The sequence below is a fragment of the Moschus berezovskii genome, chromosome 8 (genome assembly GCF_049115385.1).
Source record: "Moschus berezovskii isolate FMDL1 chromosome 8, NW_MosBer_1.0, whole genome shotgun sequence".
Lineage (NCBI taxonomy): Eukaryota > Metazoa > Chordata > Mammalia > Artiodactyla > Moschidae > Moschus > Moschus berezovskii.
This window is the reverse complement of record NC_142467.1, coordinates 73,605,225-73,621,441: the sequence shown is the minus strand read 5'-3', so window position 1 is coordinate 73,621,441 and position 16,217 is coordinate 73,605,225. Positions and strand designations below refer to the sequence as shown.

The 16,217-nt window shown below is 54.8% G+C and overlaps 2 protein-coding genes across 2 annotated transcripts; one reads left to right on the top strand and one right to left on the bottom strand.

The window, feature by feature from the left end:
• The first annotated feature begins 1,256 nt into the window (after positions 1 to 1,256).
• On the top strand, positions 1,257 to 13,248 carry SLC34A1 (solute carrier family 34 member 1). Its single transcript, XM_055430624.2, has 12 exons — positions 1,257 to 1,365; positions 1,515 to 1,664; positions 1,749 to 1,877; positions 1,949 to 2,092; positions 3,014 to 3,125; positions 3,246 to 3,441; positions 3,524 to 3,619; positions 10,000 to 10,069; positions 10,325 to 10,492; positions 11,692 to 11,808; positions 11,909 to 12,033; positions 12,745 to 13,248. Exons 1-12 carry the CDS (start codon positions 1,257 to 1,259, stop codon positions 13,246 to 13,248), a joined length of 1,920 nt encoding a protein of 639 aa, XP_055286599.2.
• A 1,746-nt stretch (positions 13,249 to 14,994) lies between these two features.
• Positions 14,995 to 15,408, bottom strand: PFN3 (profilin 3). The gene has a single exon (XM_055428711.2). The coding sequence runs from the start codon at positions 15,406 to 15,408 to the stop codon at positions 14,995 to 14,997; it is 414 nt and encodes a 137-aa protein (XP_055284686.1).
• Positions 15,409 to 16,217: the final 809 nt, after the last annotated feature.

Below are 16,217 nucleotides of genomic sequence, written 5' to 3'. Positions count from 1 at the left end.
CAGGGTCTCTGCCTAGGGACACGGGATCATCTGTGCCCTCATTGCTGGTTCAGAGTCACAGTTCAGGCTGGGTATCTGTGTGGGAGAGAAAAGAGCCTATCCACAGACTCCCCCTGCAGAGCTGACGATTAGCAATTAACCAAGAGGAATCTCCGGGATGAAGTTAATTGGGGAACAGAGGGAGGGAAGCTAGGATTCTAGGGACTTTGCCCTTGACCCAAAGGTATAAAGAGAAGGTCCAAGCTTCTCCTCAGGTTCCTAGGGCTTCCCTGAGCTGCTGGGCAGGAGCTGAAACACAGAACACCAAGGTGAGTCCAGAGTCCCCACATCCCAATCCCATCCCCATCTTAGCAGAAAATGGGCTCCTCACCTCTGTCCTTACTGTGTTCCCATTGCCCGTCCCCTGTAACATCTCAGCCCCAGCCCAGTCTGGCTCACAGCCTCAGAGTCTGTAGAATGGACTCAAGCTCTTCCGGGGCTTGGAATTCAGCTCTGCATGGTCACCAACCCCAACAGTCAGGACCCTTGGAATAAGGTTGGGGGTGGAGGTTGGGGATGCTGAAGTAGATGGGGGTACTCCCACCCCAACAGCCGCCGAGAACTCCTGGGGCGGTTCAAGGGGTCCTAAAGCAAACTGGAGACTTCCCAGACTTGGGATCAGGGTGGGGACCCTCCTTAACTAAACCAGTCCTGGTTTGAGCCTCAGACATGGCAGAAAGTCCTGTCAGTGTTTGTTTATTGTCGGGGCGGGGCGGGGGAGGGTAGCAATGGATAGGGAAAGAAGTTTACTTGTGAGGGTGAACCCCTGTACCTCTGGGACACCTCTGGTGGTACCTTCCTCTGTCTTTAGAACGCTTGTTCCTGCTGCCATGTTCCATCGATCTGAGGGATTATTTCATTGACATCTGTTTCTCTGCTAGACTTTGAGCTTATCTGTATTTAGCTAGCTGTACTCCAGCATCTAGCTCAGTGCCTTAGAAAGAGTAGATGCTCAATAAATACTTGCTGAATGAATGAATGAATCCGCAAATCTGTGCTGAGCACCTGTGTGCCTCTTTGGGTGTGTGTGGTGGTAGAGGGTGTGCTTCGCCGGGGGTGTGTTCGGGATCGCACACCATGGGCGTTTGTGCAAGTGAGTGTATGGGTGTGGATGTAGGGGGATGAATGTGTGAGTGTGTGTCAGTTTCCAGGACACAGCAGTTGTCACTCAGTGTTGCTATGCCTCTGATGTGCAGGCCCACAGCTTGAAACTTGAGATGATGTCTTACGGAGAGAAGCTGGGGGCCCAGGCTGTCTCCCCACTCCCAGTCTGTGGGGGGCATATGATGCATGGGGCGGCCTTTGCCTACGTGCCCAGCCCTCAGGGTGAGTGCTACTCCCACCCCTGGACCCTGTTTGCCCTCTGTTGCATACATCCCCACCCCGGAGGGAGGCCTCTAGTCCTCCGCCCAACCCCTCCAACCCTCCCTGGGATGTGGGGCCTCAGGGAAATCCTGATCAGCCTCGTTCCCCAGTCTTGCACAGGATTCCAGGGACCTTGGCCTATAGCTTCCCCACTGTAGGCCCTGTGGCCCTCCCAGAGCATGGCTGCCCCTACGGAGAGGTTGTGGAGCGCCGTGACCCACTGCCTGCCAAGCTGGCCCTGGAGGATGAGCGGAAGCCAGGTGGGCCTGGGTTGGAGTGGCAGGGGTGTTGGCAGTCACTGGCAGAACCCTCTAGCCTTTGTGCTCACGACCGCCCATCTCCAGAACCTGGATTGGTTCAGAAGCTGCGCCGGGCTGGCGTGACACTCCTCAAGGTGCCACTGATGCTTTCCTTCCTCTACCTCTTCGTCTGCTCCCTGGACGTGCTCAGCTCAGCCTTCCAGCTGGCTGGAGGTAGGACGGAGGGGAGGGGGCCAGGGAAGGGGCCTGAAGCGTCTCGGACAATGCTGGCTTATGTTCCCCAGGGAAGGTGGCTGGCGACATCTTCAAGGACAATGCCATCCTGTCCAACCCGGTGGCGGGCCTGGTGGTGGGGATCCTGGTGACTGTGCTGGTACAGAGCTCAAGCACCTCCACGTCCATTGTGGTCAGCATGGTCTCCTCTGGCTGTGAGTTGGCCCACCAGGGTCAGGGAGAGTGGGTGCGGGGGGTCGATGCTGGACCTGGGGCTCTGTGTGGGAAGAGCAGGAGACAGGGGCAGAAACATGGGCAGCTCTGGCATCTCCCACTCTATTCTCCAAAGCATGGCCCCGAGTCTCAGCCAGGAGGGGTGCCCAGGAGCTGGAGAGGGTGGCAGGTGGGGAGTACAGGCCCAGGAAGGCTCACCTCCATATCGCCACCACAGTCACTCATTCCATCAGTCAGGGGAACAGAACCAGAGGAATCAGAGAAACAGAACCTGCAGGTGGTATAGAGACATCTACCATTTATCGCAAGGAACTGACTGTCCTGGTTGCGAGGCAGGCCGGGCAGGCCATGGGGAAGGGCAGGCCAGAATTCACAGGCAGAAGCCGATACTGCAGAGCACAGGTGGAATTTCCTCCCCAGGGAAGCCTCAATTTTGCTCTTGGGGACTTTCATCTCACTGGATGAGGCCCACCCAGATTATTGAGGTTAATCTCGTTTCCTTAAGGTCAACTGATTGTTGAGGGAAATCACAGCAACATCTAGCTCAGAGTTGCACTAAGTAACTGGGTACTAGCCAAGCTGACACATGAAACTGACATCACACTCGTGTACATGTGTGCACACGCAAGCACAGGGCACAATTGCATAGGACCCGTGTCCTAACGGACACGCACCCACACACATATTCACATGTTCGCAGGGTCAGGACGCATGTGAATGCCAGTTTACACACATGCACACAGCACATGCCCCTCGCACCCGTGATGCCAAGACTGAGCACAGCCAGCAGCGTGGCAGGAATGCCTGCTGGGGCGGGGATGTGGGCAACGGGTGTGACAGGAGGAACTGTGGGGGCAGGAGTTGGGTGGCCGCCCCTCCCAGTTCCTGCCTCTTTCTACCAGTGCTGGAGGTGAGCTCTGCCATCCCCATCATCATGGGCTCCAACATCGGCACCTCCGTCACCAACACCATCGTGGCCCTGATGCAGGCAGGGGACAGAACTGACTTCCGGCGGTGAGGGGGGAGTGGTGAGGGGCCTGTCCTTGTTGGGGGAGGGTGGTCCCCCTGCCAGGAGCCCCTAGTCTGAGCAGCTCCTGGCTCCAGCCTGCCCTGCAACATGGCCTCCCTGCCCAGGGCCTTCGCGGGGGCCACCGTGCACGACTGCTTTAACTGGTTGTCGGTCCTGGTGCTGCTGCCCCTGGAGGTGGCCACAGGGTACCTGCACCACATCACTCGACTTGTGGTGGCCTCCTTCAATATCTGCGGCGGCCGCGACGCCCCTGACCTGCTCAAGATCATCACGGAGCCCTTCACTAAGCTCATCATCCAGGTAGAGGCAGGGCGGGCCTGGGCTGGGGGCCCGGGGCATTGCAGGCCCTCACCCTCACACCCACCGCCCACACTGCCCACAGCTGGACAAGTCTGTGATTACCAGCCTTGCCTCGGGGGACGAGTCCCTGAGAAATCACAGCCTCATCCGGGTCTGGTGTTACCCAGACCCCACAGAGGTAAGTACCGGGCCCAGCCTTGCTGAGAAGACTCCCTCTTCAGATAGCTGACTGCTAGCGTCATGGTCTTTTTAAAAGTTCCATAGAGACCTTGGCCAGAGAAGGCAATGGCAACCCACTCCAGTACTCTTGCCTGGAAAATCTCATGGACGGAGGATCCTGGTAGGCTGCAGTCCATGGGGTCGTGAAGAGTCGGACACGACTGAAGCGACTTAGCAGCAGCAACAGCAGAGACATTGGCAATCCTTTAGTTTGGGAGGACAAGTAGGGGGCACTTTTGCTATGATACTGCACCTGTGGAGGATATTGCTACACCCTCCCAGCCATTGCTAATCAATTAGAGTTAGCATGTCATTGAATTAGCCCAAAGATCAGTTCTCAAAGTGTGGGCTTCAAAGGCACACCTACCACCTGGGAACCCACTAGAGACGCAAAGTATCTGGCCCTTTCCTAGACCCACTAAATTAGAAAAAAGAAATCTGGTGGAACCCAGCAGTCTACATTTCAACAAGACCACTAGTTGAAGAAACCTCAACCCCGAGGTTTCACAGGTAGAGAAATAGGCTCCAAGAGGCTAAGAAACCCTTTAGAGCTCATTCTACTGCTTCAGGGCCCCGAGTGTAGGTCTTACAGTCTAGGGCTGTCTCTCCCCATCGGGAGTTGCTTAGTGACAGCTCTGCTGTGTTTGGGGGCCCAGGTAATGTGCAGAGGAGGGCAGGAGAGAGAGCTACAAGGATGCCTGGGAAAACCAGGACCAACAGGGAACCGGCCCAGGAGCAGGACAAGCAGGCCATGGAGACCTCACTGGAGACACACAGCCACTCGTACTGATACTGGGTTCCTTCTGCCGGAGACCTGTGCCCCTGTCTTGTGTGATCTTCCTGCTGTTGCCTGGCTTCTCACACCTGGGATGAGGCTCCGTTTGGATCAGTTGGACACTCACTGACCAGCCATCACACCAGACTAACAAGGAAGCAGGCAATTACCGTACTTTCTCATTCAGCCATCCAAAAGAGAAAATGCTTCATCAAAACCACAATCCACAGTATCTGCTTCCCCTTGATTATGACATACAAGAAGTAACACCATTGAGAAAGAAAGACGAGGAAACAGCACAGCTTCTTCACTCCCGGCTTGATGTTCCCGGACTTTATCCCAGCGTGAACAGAGAACATTCTTTCAACCGGCCCTGCAAGCTTCCTTTGCATCTGAGTGGCACACAGCTCCAGCTCAGTGCTGAGTGTTCAAGGCAGTCTGACATCAAAAAGCCCACGCGGACAGCTTTTGCAGTGACTTTATGACCCCACTAACACATCTCTCCTTCTCACAAGCACTCTAGGCACTCTCCAAGCTCTCTGAATCACTAAAATCCCCTCTGCTTCACTGCAAACCCTGAAAGACCAGAGTCACACACTTTGATCAAAAAGCGAGCTGTGGAAAGGAGTTCCTCGGCTGTGGTGATCCTCGCTTATGGAAATCCCTGCCGCTTGCCTGCAGCTGCATTTGGCCAGTCTCCCTTTGCAGGATGCAAACGGGGCCCTCACCTGATGGAACTCTCAGTGATGCTGGTGAGGCGGACATGATCCACCTGGAACCAGAGGTCCAGCAACCAGAAGCAAGCTGCCCAGTTCCCTGTCTTCACACGTTCCTCCATGGCTCCTGCTACCACTCACCCATGCACTGGTTTCTCATCCCAGCCCTCCTGGGGAAACCTTTCCTTGACAGCAGGGTCCAGGTAGAATTTCCTTGGCGTGGAGAGTAGCAGGCGGTGGGAGGAAAGCTCCCAGTTCTGGCCCTCTCTCTGGGACAGTCCCTTCAGGAAAGTGGTTCACAATCATGTGCCCTGGCAGCGCCTCCTGCACATTTTTCCTTTGGTCACTGAGTCTCCCTGTAGCCCCTTCTGACCTGTTCTCACTGCCTGCAGCTTTCACCAAGCCAGGCCCAACCTCCCCTGAGCCAGCCTCCAGGGCACCTATGTGATTGGCAGTCTGGGATTTTCCAGATGGTGAAAAAAAAAAAGCCAGAGCTGGTATTAGTATTCTAACAACTCTTGCTGCTCAGGGGGTCCTGACACTGTTCTGGGAATTACCTTCCTGTTTGGTCACCCTGTGGATTGTCCACCCTACATGCATGGATGAAAGAAGCTTCTTCCAAAGACTTGCAGCCTGGGAGGCAGGGATTATCACAGCCCCATTTTAAAAAATGTATTTATTTTTTTGGCTGTGGTCTTCGTTGCTGCACGTGGGCTCTCTCTAGTTGCGGTGAGTGGGGGCTACTCTCTCACTGTGGTGTGTGGGCTCCTCACTGTGGAGGCTTCTCTTGTTGCAGGGCGCGGGTGCTAGGTGTGTCGGGCTTCAGCAATTGTAGCTCGAGGGCTCAGTAGTTGTGATGCAGAGGCTTAGTTGCTCTGCAGCACATGGGATCTTAGTTCCAGGACCAGGGACCCAACCTGTGTCCCCTACCTTGGCAGGCAGATTCTTCACCACTGGACCAACAGGGAATCCCTCACAACCCCATTTTAAACAGGCTCAGACAGGTTTGTCCAAGTCTATGCCAGTGAGGGGGGACCAAAGTCCTGGCATAAACTACACCCCACACTCCTGACTCTCCATTTCGACTTCTCTTCCAGATGTAGATCCCAACATATGTGTCCACTGCCCACTCTGCCTATCGGGCATGAATGCCACCAGCCACTTGGAGACCCTCCAGGGGTGATAGGTAGGGCTGTAAAAATGAATTCTCCTCTTCACCACCAGATGGTGCCACAAGCACAGCACTCACGCTCTGCTTCCAGAAAAACAAAGACCCTGCTGCTGCTGCTAAGTCACTTCAGTCGTGTCCGACTCTGTGTGACCCCATAGATGGAAGCCCACCAGGCTCCGCTGTCCCTGGGATTCTCCAGGCAAGAACACCGGAGCGGGCTGCCATTTCCTTCTCTAATGTGTGAAAGTGAAAAGTGAAAGTGAAGTCGCTCAGTCGTGTCTGACCCTTAGCGACCCCACGGACTGCAGCCCACCGGGCTCCTCCATCCATGGGATTTTCACCCCTTCTCCTGGAGGAGAGGCTACAGTACAGGCCCAAACACTGCGCTATTTCCCCATCCCACTTCCCGCTGGGGTGGTGGGGGAGAATTCTTGGAGCTCACTTTCCTCTGTGAGCTTAATCTGGTGGTTCAGATGGCGAAAACTCTGCCTGCAATGCGGGAGACCTGGGTTCAATCCCTGGATTGGGAAGATCCTCTGGAGAAGGAAATGGCAACCCACTCCAGTATTTTTGCCTGGAGAATCCCATGGACAGAGGAGCCTGGCAGTCTACAGTCCATGAGCTCACAAAGAGTCGGACATGACTGAGCAGCTAACACTTTCACATTTTCAGTTGCCAGAGGTCTCCTTAGTTTGGGTTGTCTCTTCAGGCACATAAATTCCACACTTTCTTTTTCCAGATTTCTCACAACTAGCCCCTGGGGAGAAGTGGGCTGCATTATGGACCGCACGTTGCAGACAAGGAAACGGAGGTTCAGAGAGGTTTCGTGTTTGGTCCAGTGTCACACAGCAGGGAGTGCTCAGCTGGGGTTTGAGCACGGCTCTTTTCTTATCCTGCTTTAGAGAAAACAGGCTCAGTGAGGTGGCATGACCTGTGCAAGATAGGTGGGATAAAAAGCAGGACTGAACTCAGATCTGCCTGGTAGCAAACACCTGGCTCCCTCCCAGTTACCATCGCTCTCCCCGCCGGCTTTTGCAATCAAGCCCATCAGAGACCATTTTCTCTGATTTCTCAGACTGTGATTATGGCCAAGGCTTGAAGGGGCTGCAGGGCTCTGGTATGGGTGCACAGATAGGCGCGCTGCCTCACTCAAGGGAGTACATGCCACTAAAATAAGCCCCCACTTAAAGTCATGTGCCATAAATAGCAGAGAAGGCGATGGCACCCTACTCCAGTACTCTGGCCTGGAAAATCCCATGGACGGAGGAGCCTGGTGGACTGCAGTCCATGGGGTCGCTTGGAGTTGGACGGGACTGAGCAGCTTCACTTTCACTTTTCACTTTCATGCATTGGAGAAGGCAATGGCAAACCACTCCAGTACTCTTGCCTGGAGAATCCCAGGGACGGGGGAGCCTGGTGGGCTGCAGTCTATGGGGTCGCACAGAGTCAGACGTGACTGAAGCGACTTAGCAGCAGCAGCCATAAATAGCTCTTATCTCTAACAAGTGTGTGTTAGTCACTCAGTCTTGTCTGACTCTTAGCAAACCGCATGGACTCTAGCCCACCAGGCTCTTCTGTTCATGGAATTCTCCAGACAAGAATACTGGAGTGGGTTGCCAATTCCTTCTCTAGGGGATCCTCCCAACCTAGGGATCGAACCCTGGTCTGCCACATTGTAGGCAGATTCTTTATCATCTGAGCCACCAGGGAAGCCCATCTCTAACATACATTTTTTAAAATGACACAATTTAGAATAAAACATAAAGTAGCTGTAAATCCAAGTACCATACCCCACTTGAGCCCCTCCCCCCAGCACCCAGGGAGGTTAGAGGGGTGTGAGCTGCTGACCCCCTAGGGAGAAAGGGACCAGGGTCTATATCAGCTCCCACAGGTGGCAGAATGTGGTGACAGACACTGTGGTTCTTGCATTTTGCTGGGGGCCCAAGGAGTCACTACCCCTTTCCAGGACCCAAGTCGTCCTTCGTGACATGGCTTTTCTGCAGCCAAGCCTGGCCCACTTTCTCCTGTCACTGACAGGACCCTGGGGGAAAGGTAAGGAGCCTCAGGTTGCATTTTTTTAAAAAAACTCCTTAGGGAATTCCCTGGCAGTCCAGGGGTTAGGACTCCACACTTTCACTGCCAAGGGCCTGGGTTCGATCCCTGGTCAAGGAACTAAGATCCTACAAGCTGTGCCAGGGAAAAAAAAAAAATCCTAACTCAAGAAGGCTACAAAGGAGTGGTCCCCAGGTCAGACTGTCCTTCACAGAATTATAAAGTACATCTTGAAGCAGTTGCCAACATTTACAGATTGGGAGATTTTATCTAAATGTTCAGAGTTGTGGTTTCTCTTGTAAAAGCAGGTCCTTTGGCTGAGCTGGGCTGCATCTCTGGATGGTGACAGTGGCCTGGAGCTCAGCAGCTGCTGCCCCTTTAGGCCCAACGTGCTTCACAACACCCCCACACACAGCCTGAGCCCCTCATCTAGGCTACCTGCCTGGGCCTGGGCCCTCTGAGTTAAGGGACCTCCCCAGGAATCCTCTCCTCTTCACTGACATTAGGGGGGGAGGGAAGAAATATGGGGCCTGGGCCCTCTGCTCCATCCTCTCTGGACAAGGAATTGAGGAAAACTCCAGAACTTTGGGCTAGATGCCTGACGGGAGAGGATGGGTCAAGGGTACCAGGGAAGAGGGGGGCATTGAGGCCAGGGCTATAATAAAAGATGGGAAAGGGAGAGTTTTCAGAAGAAGTGGGCCATGGTCAGCAGCATCCAGGGCCAAGGAGAGGTGGGAGAAACATGGACAAGACGCCATCTGATCAGGAGGCCCCTGCAGGCCCTGGTGAGAGCCAGATCAGTGAGTTGATGGAGCAGAGTATTCTGAGGGCCAGCTGCAGCCAGATTCTCCTGGGGCAGATGTTTTCGCCCCCATTTCATCACTAGAGGAAACAGAGGGCAAGCAAAGTGCCCAGGGGCATGCAGTGACAAGGACCACTGTACCCTCTCCTTCCCCCACCTCTCCCCAACCCCCATTTCAGCCCCAGTCTCAGAATGCATGTTTTAAATCTGCTATGTCAATCTCAGCCATGAAACTAAGACGCTGGATCCTTGGAAGAAAAGCTATGACCAACCTAGACAGCATATTAAAAAGCAGAGACATTACTTTGCCGACAAAGGTCCATCTAGTCAAAGCTATGGTTTTTCCAGTAGTCATGTATGGATGTGAGAGTTGGGCCATAAAGAAAACTGAGGAAATTTATCAAGGAATAAATGTATTAAACCGAAGAATTTATGCTTTTGAACTGAGGTGTTGGAGAAGACTCTTGAGAGTCCCTTGGACTGCAAGGAGATCAAACTAGTCAATCCTAAAGGAAATCAGTCCTGAATATTCATTGGAAGGACTGATGCAAGAAGCTGAAACTTCAATACTTTGGCCACCTGATTCGAAGAACTTATTCATTAGAAAAGACTCTGATGCTGGGAAAGATTGAAGGCAGGAGGAGAAGGGGACAACAGAGAATGATATGACTGGATGGCATCACCGACTTGATGGACATGAGTTTGAGCAAGCTCTGGGAGTCAGTGATGGACAGGGAAGCCTGGCGTGCTACAGTCCATGGGGTTGCAAAGAGTCAGACATGACTGAGCAACTGAACTGAACTGACCTCTCCTCTTAATCTAGGTTCCCACTCCTATGCCCAGGGCAGAGGCCAACACCAGCCGGATGCTCAGAAATGCCACCCTAGAGAAATGTGAGTACCCGCAGTATGGGAGATGTCCAGCCCAGCAGGCAAGAGCCTGGCAGATGCAGGGCCATCTTCCACCTGGCCACTGCTGCTTCCAGCCCAGAAGGACAGCTGTTGGCCAGTCTAGCTGCTGGGCTGGGGTCAGGCTCTCAAGTAGAGGTTGAAGGAACACGAGACTTTGAGTCCAGAGGGTGGCAAAGGTTGGGGGCTGGGAGCTAGACTGAGGGGGCAGCAGTTTGATACCATGCCCCCACCCCACAGGCAACCACATCTTTGTGGACACGGGGCTGCCTGACCTGGCTGTGGGGCTCATCCTGCTGGCTGGCTCCCTGGCACTCCTGTGCACCTGTCTCATCCTCCTTGTCAAGATGCTCAACTCTCTGCTCAAGGGCCAGGTGGCCAAGGTCATTCAGAAGGTTATCAACACTGGTAAGCCCCAAGCAGTGGGTGGGCAGGCCCCAGGACGGGCCTTCTGGATCTTGTTAATCCTTCCACTGCCTTACTGTGTGATCTTTGAGCCTCAGTTTCCCCATGTGAACAAAGACGAGGTTGGACTGGGTGATATATGAGGTCCCTGAGATGCTGACAAGCTGGGAATCTGTGGCTGCTTCCGTTCTAGCAGGTGGCTCCAAAGGGATTCCCAGAGGCCATTGTTTGATTCAATTAACAAATAGTCATTAAGTCCCCTCTGTGTGCCAAGCACAGAGTGGTGTGAGGGATACAGAGGCGAGCCTCACAGAGATGGCTCTTGCCCTCAGGGGGCTCATAGCACATGTGGGGAGACAGCAAAAAAAAAAATGATCGAGGGGGGATAAATTTAGATAAAAGGGAACAGTAACTTCCAAACAGAAAGCAAAACCAGCAAATAGAGTATGGAAGAGTTGCTTTTGACAGGTGGCCAGTGGCTTCTGTGCAGAGGTGACATTTGAGCAGGGACCTAAATGTGAAGCAGTCAGACATGGCTGAAGAGCTTTTTGAGTGGAGGGAACAGTACATGCAAAGGCTCTGAGGCAGGACTTGGCTGGGCGGGCTTGTGGCACAGAAAGGTGGCCAGCCCAGTGGTGGGAGCCCGGTGAGTGAGGGGGCCAGAGACAGGGAGAGGTCAGCGAGGTAACAGGGCCCTTCAGGCTACACCTGAGCCTGGACTTTATCCAGGGCGATGGGGGCACTCGGGGGTTTGGGCAGTGACACCATCTGACTTGTATTTAAGCCTCATGTTGAGCTTTGGGGACCCCACCTGGCATGGGCAGAGGCCATATGACAAAAGTTGGAATAAGGGGCATTTGTGGATCTGTGGGAGTTCAGAGGAAGGAGAAGCAAAGTCTGCCTGGGGACTGGGGTCAGGGAGGGCTCTCCAGCAGCAGTGATATCCACGCTGAGTCCGGAGCATGAATATTTAGGAGGAAGCTATCCCAGGCAGAAGGGACAAGAGAGCAAAAGTATGATGGAAGCAGGCTAAGAAGGGTCTTTAATCCAAGATCAAGGAGGACCAGGAGAAGCTGCCACAGTTGAGCAGGAGACTGACAAGGTGCCACTTGGGAGCTGGCTTCGGAGACCTCCTCCCCAAGAAACGTCCCCACCCCTCTCAATCCCCTCCCACTGATCCTACTAGGATGGTTTCCTTGCAGACTTTCCCACCCCCTTCACCTGGGCCACAGGCTACTTTGCCATGGTGGTAGGGGCCAGCATGACCTTTGTCGTCCAGAGCAGTTCTGTGTTCACCTCAGCCATCACCCCACTCATCGGTGAGTCCTCACACTGAGGCAGAGTCAGGCGGGGAGGGGCCGGCAGGGAAAGGACTGAAGGAGGGAGCTGGGGAGTCCATGTCCTCTCCTCTGCCCCCAGGCCTCGGTGTGATCAGCATTGAGCGCGCCTACCCACTCACGTTGGGCTCCAACATCGGTACCACCACCACGGCCATACTGGCTGCCCTGGCCAGCCCCCGGGAGAAGCTGTCCAGTGCTTTCCAGGTGAGCTTGGAAGAGGAGCCCTGCCAGAGGGAGGACAGGGTTAAGACTGGCACCTGAAGCCTGACCCAATGTAGACAGTGTGTACCAAACAGGTTTTGACTGCCTAGTAGGGGGCACCTGTTATGCCAGACTCTATGGAAATCATATGGGCAAAGTATACCTGGTGCCACCATCAAGACCTTAGAGTCTAACAAGGGAGACATCACTGAGAACACAAGAGTCAGACACGCCTGAGCGTGTATGCGCACGCACACATGCCAGTCAATGAACAAGTCAGTGGGATTCACACTCTAAGGAAGGGGTGATGTTAAGAGGGGACCTGGCTCCATCTGGGGGATCAAGGACTGGGGGGCAGAGAGCAAAGGGGTTGCTGCTCTAGGAGCAAAGGAGTAACTGATAAGCCAGGATATTGCCCACCCAGGAGGCCAGAGCTTCTGAACCAGAAATCAGTATGAATCTTTCATTTCCTGGATCTGGATCAGATCTGCTGGGGAACTCCTGAGAGAGGGGTTAGTAGGAAGAAATGTGGAGAGTTTAGGGCAGCAGTTATGTACCCACTGGTCCGGAAGTGTACCAGTGTTTCACTGAGGGCATGCTAGCCCTGAGTGCTGACTTTCCTGCTGCCCCGAGCCTGTGGTCCCCTGTCATCTAATCCTGACTCGGGAGCTAAGGCCCATGCCCGCCTCCGCCCCTCTGCCCTCTCCCTTGCAGATTGCCCTCTGCCACTTCTTCTTCAACATCTCTGGCATCCTGCTGTGGTACCCCGTGCCCTGCACGCGCCTGCCTATCCGCATGGCCAAGGCGTTGGGCAAATGCACAGCCAAGTATCGCTGGTTTGCTGTCCTCTACCTCCTCCTGTGCTTCCTGCTGCTGCCCTCGATGGTGTTTGGGCTCTCCATGGCAGGCTGGAGGGCTATGGTAGGTGTGGGCGCACCCTTCGGGGCCCTACTGGCCTTCATGGTACTTGTCAGCGTGCTGCAGAGTCGCAGCCCCTGGTGCCTGCCCAAGTGGCTGCAGACGTGGGACTTCCTGCCCCCATGGATGCACTCCCTGAAGCCCCTGGACCGCCTCATCACCCGCGCCACCCTGTGCTGTGCCAGGCCCGAACCCCGCTCACCCCCACTGCCCGCCAGGGTCTTCCTGGAGGAACTGCCCCCCGCTACACCCTCCCCCCGCCTTGCCATGTCCCATCACCACATCGCTACCCGTCTCTAGGCTCCAGCCCAGATAGCTGCCCGGAGCCAGAAGGGGCCTGTGTCTGAGATGCCCAGGGTGGAAGGGCAGAGGGGAGCGTCTGGGCATGCGCCGGTGCTTGTACAGGTCCTGGGAAGTCTCAGCTTGTGCGGCTGAGTCAGTGTATTGTACGTGTGTGGGGGGGGGCGCATGCCAACTGCAAGGTATCTGGGTATGACTGTGAGTCCTTTGCATATGTATTTGGAAGCCTGTACTTGTGTCCCTGTGTACACACAACTCTGACTAGGCTGGGTGGGAATGAGGGTGAGTCCGTGGCCGTGACCTACAGCTGTTTGCTAGGGCATAGATGTGGGTACCTGAGTCACTGCTTGAATTCTCACCCCCTCCCTGCCACCTTCCTTCCTCCATGGTACCATTCTCCTCATCCTCACCCAGGGTTTCTGCATCTCCGCTACAAGCCCCTTCCTAACACTGCCTGATTAAAAAGAATAGAAAGAAATGCAATTCTCATTGTGCACTTGGAAATCTGTTTGCTCTCCATCTGGAGAGGAGGAACAGATCATGGTTTGGGGCTCAGCAGTACTGTCTCCCCTCCCAGAGAGCCTGCTGTGCCCTGGGAAAGCCAGCCAACAAGCTCTCCTCAGCAATCTTCCTGACCCTGCTTAATGAGTCCAATCCACAATACAAACTCCCTGGAAGTCCCCTTGAGGGCTGGCTACCTTAAGGCAAGTGGAAGGAGGGCTCTGTGCACCTCTGTCTCCCAACCCCAGCAGGCTGACCTCTGCTGTCTACCTGTCTCCCTCCCCTACCCTGGGATAAAATCAATTCTCCGGAAACCAAGTGACAGGTGGGGGCCCGTCAGGGCTACTGGAGGGAGGAGAGGGAGGGTGGAGATGGGCAAGAAAAGCCATACCCTGGGCCCCTGTGCGCAGCGGGCAGACCAGCCACTTTCCCTCCCACCTTTATACTCTGCCTTTGGGCATAAACCAGGCTTCATTTAAGCCCACCCAAGTTTTTCAATTCCTCCTCCCCAAAAAGGCCCCCTGAGCAGAGGCCTGCAGAAGGAGAGGCAAAGGGTGGGCAATGCCAAAGCTCCTCCCTCTAGTCCAGGGACATCTCTGGGGCCTTTGGACCCCAAAGAGGCAGAAAGACTGGAGGGCCCTGCATCGAGTTGTGATGGTCTACAACACTTGCCTCCCCACCCCCATATCCACCCCCTTTGAAGTGTTGTGGGGGGATGCAAGCGCCTGGAAGCCCCAGAGCTGTTCTCCAAGCTACCAACCCCATCATGTTACCCACCCACAGCCCTTGCTAGTGCTTCTTTTTGCTAGGTGGAGGTGAGAAGTACACTGGCCCCAGCCTAGGGAGTGGTGTGGGAGGGTGAGGAGGGGACTTCTCTTAGAGTTTGTCCCATACAGACTTCTGGAAGTTTTGTGGGAAAGGATACTCAGGTCTGAGTTGGAGGGTTTGAGGAGGCTACCCCCTCCTCAGCTTGGGTGTCCCTAGGGACCCTGGGGAGGCACCAAGGCCCTCAGACTCTGGCCTAGGGAGTTAGTCCAGAGGCAGGGCACCATAAGAGGTCCTGAGATAGAGCCTAGGAGACTGGGAAGCCTCTGGACTCATAATACCAACCTCACCAGACACCCTTCTGCAAGGATCTAGTAAAGTACCTTCCTCATTGGCAATTCCCCCCACTCCCCCTCACAACTCAAGTGTGAGTCTGCCACGCCCACGTCAGACTTTATTCTGGATTGGCTGGCTGTCCCGCTAGGTGCCCTGAGAGCGCAGCCCATGGATCAGCTCGTGCATCGTCTTGTTGAGAACGCCCCCATGCACGCCCCGCCGGCCCATGAGCACGAGGAGCGCCCGAGGCGTGTGGCCCACGCAGATGGCGCGCCCGTCCAGACCCTTGGTGCGAGCGTCCAGCACTCCGTCACCCTCGGCCAGCAGGTGGTCTCGGATGACGCAGCAACGGCGGCCCGCCACGCACAGCCCCGTCTGCAGGAAGGTGCTCCGGTCTGGCCCGGTGAGCACACCCACCTCCTGCGGTGAGATGGCCGCCAGCAGGCCCCCAGGCCGCGAGGCCCACACGCAGCGATTGTCCGAGTGGCCCACGATGGCCACGTCGTCGATGCGCTGGTCCCGAAGCACTGCACTGATGTAACCTTTCCAGTCGCCCATTCCGGCTCAGGGTGCACCCCTCGCTTCGCACTTTCCGGGGTTGACCAGGGGCCTAGAATGCCCAGGACACTATGATGTATTCAGGGGTGTGTGACTGTGACGTCACAAAGGGGTTGCCTACGCTGGAGAATAGGGTGGGGGTGGGGCCGCGTTTGTACCTATCGCCTGATGCGGTTTTAAAGTTGGCCTGAAGGAGGGAATTGCACAGCAGTCAAAATAACTCTAAAACAACAACAACAACGAAAACAAAGCTCTTACTTAAATGGTCCATCAAGCACAGCATACACGAGTTTAAAAACAAAAAGAAAGGTGCCCTGTCTGGACAGCCAGACCGCTCAGGCCTGATAACCATTCAACCCTCAGAATGCAGTTCTCAGACATGAAGAGTATCAGAATCTCCTGGAAAGCTGTTAAATAGATTGCTGGGTCCCAACTCAGAATTTCTCTCATCCTGTACTGTGGGATGTAACCAGAGAAAATGCATGTCTAACAGGTTCCCTGCTGACAGTCCAGGAACCACACTTCGAGATCCACTGCCCTAATGAGAATTAGGGCAGGGGTAAAGTACTCTTGCCTAGAAAATCCCATGGATGGAGGAGCCTGGTAGGCTACAGTCCGTGGGGTTGCTAAGGGTCGGACATGACTGAGCGACTTCACTTTCACTTTTCATTTTCCACTTTCACACATTGGAGAAGGAAATGGCAACCCACTCCAGTGTTCTTGCCTGGAGAATCCCAGGGACAGGGGAGCCTGGTGGGCTTCCGTCTATGGGGTCACACAGAGTCGGACACGACTGAAGTGACTTAGCA

Excerpts from the sequence above, each read along its gene's own strand:
- SLC34A1 (XM_055430624.2), top strand. The coding sequence starts at position 1,257 with ATGATGTCTTACGGAGAGAAGCTGGGGGCCCAGGCTGTCTCCCCACTC. Across the intron at positions 3,126-3,245 it reads GACAGAACTGACTTCCGGCG|GGCCTTCGCGGGGGCCACCG; the intron begins GTGAGGGGGGAG and ends CTCCCTGCCCAG. Across the intron at positions 12,034-12,744 it reads AGCTGTCCAGTGCTTTCCAG|ATTGCCCTCTGCCACTTCTT; the intron begins GTGAGCTTGGAA and ends TCTCCCTTGCAG.
- PFN3 (XM_055428711.2), bottom strand. The coding sequence starts at position 15,408 with ATGGGCGACTGGAAAGGTTACATCAGTGCAGTGCTTCGGGACCAGCGC.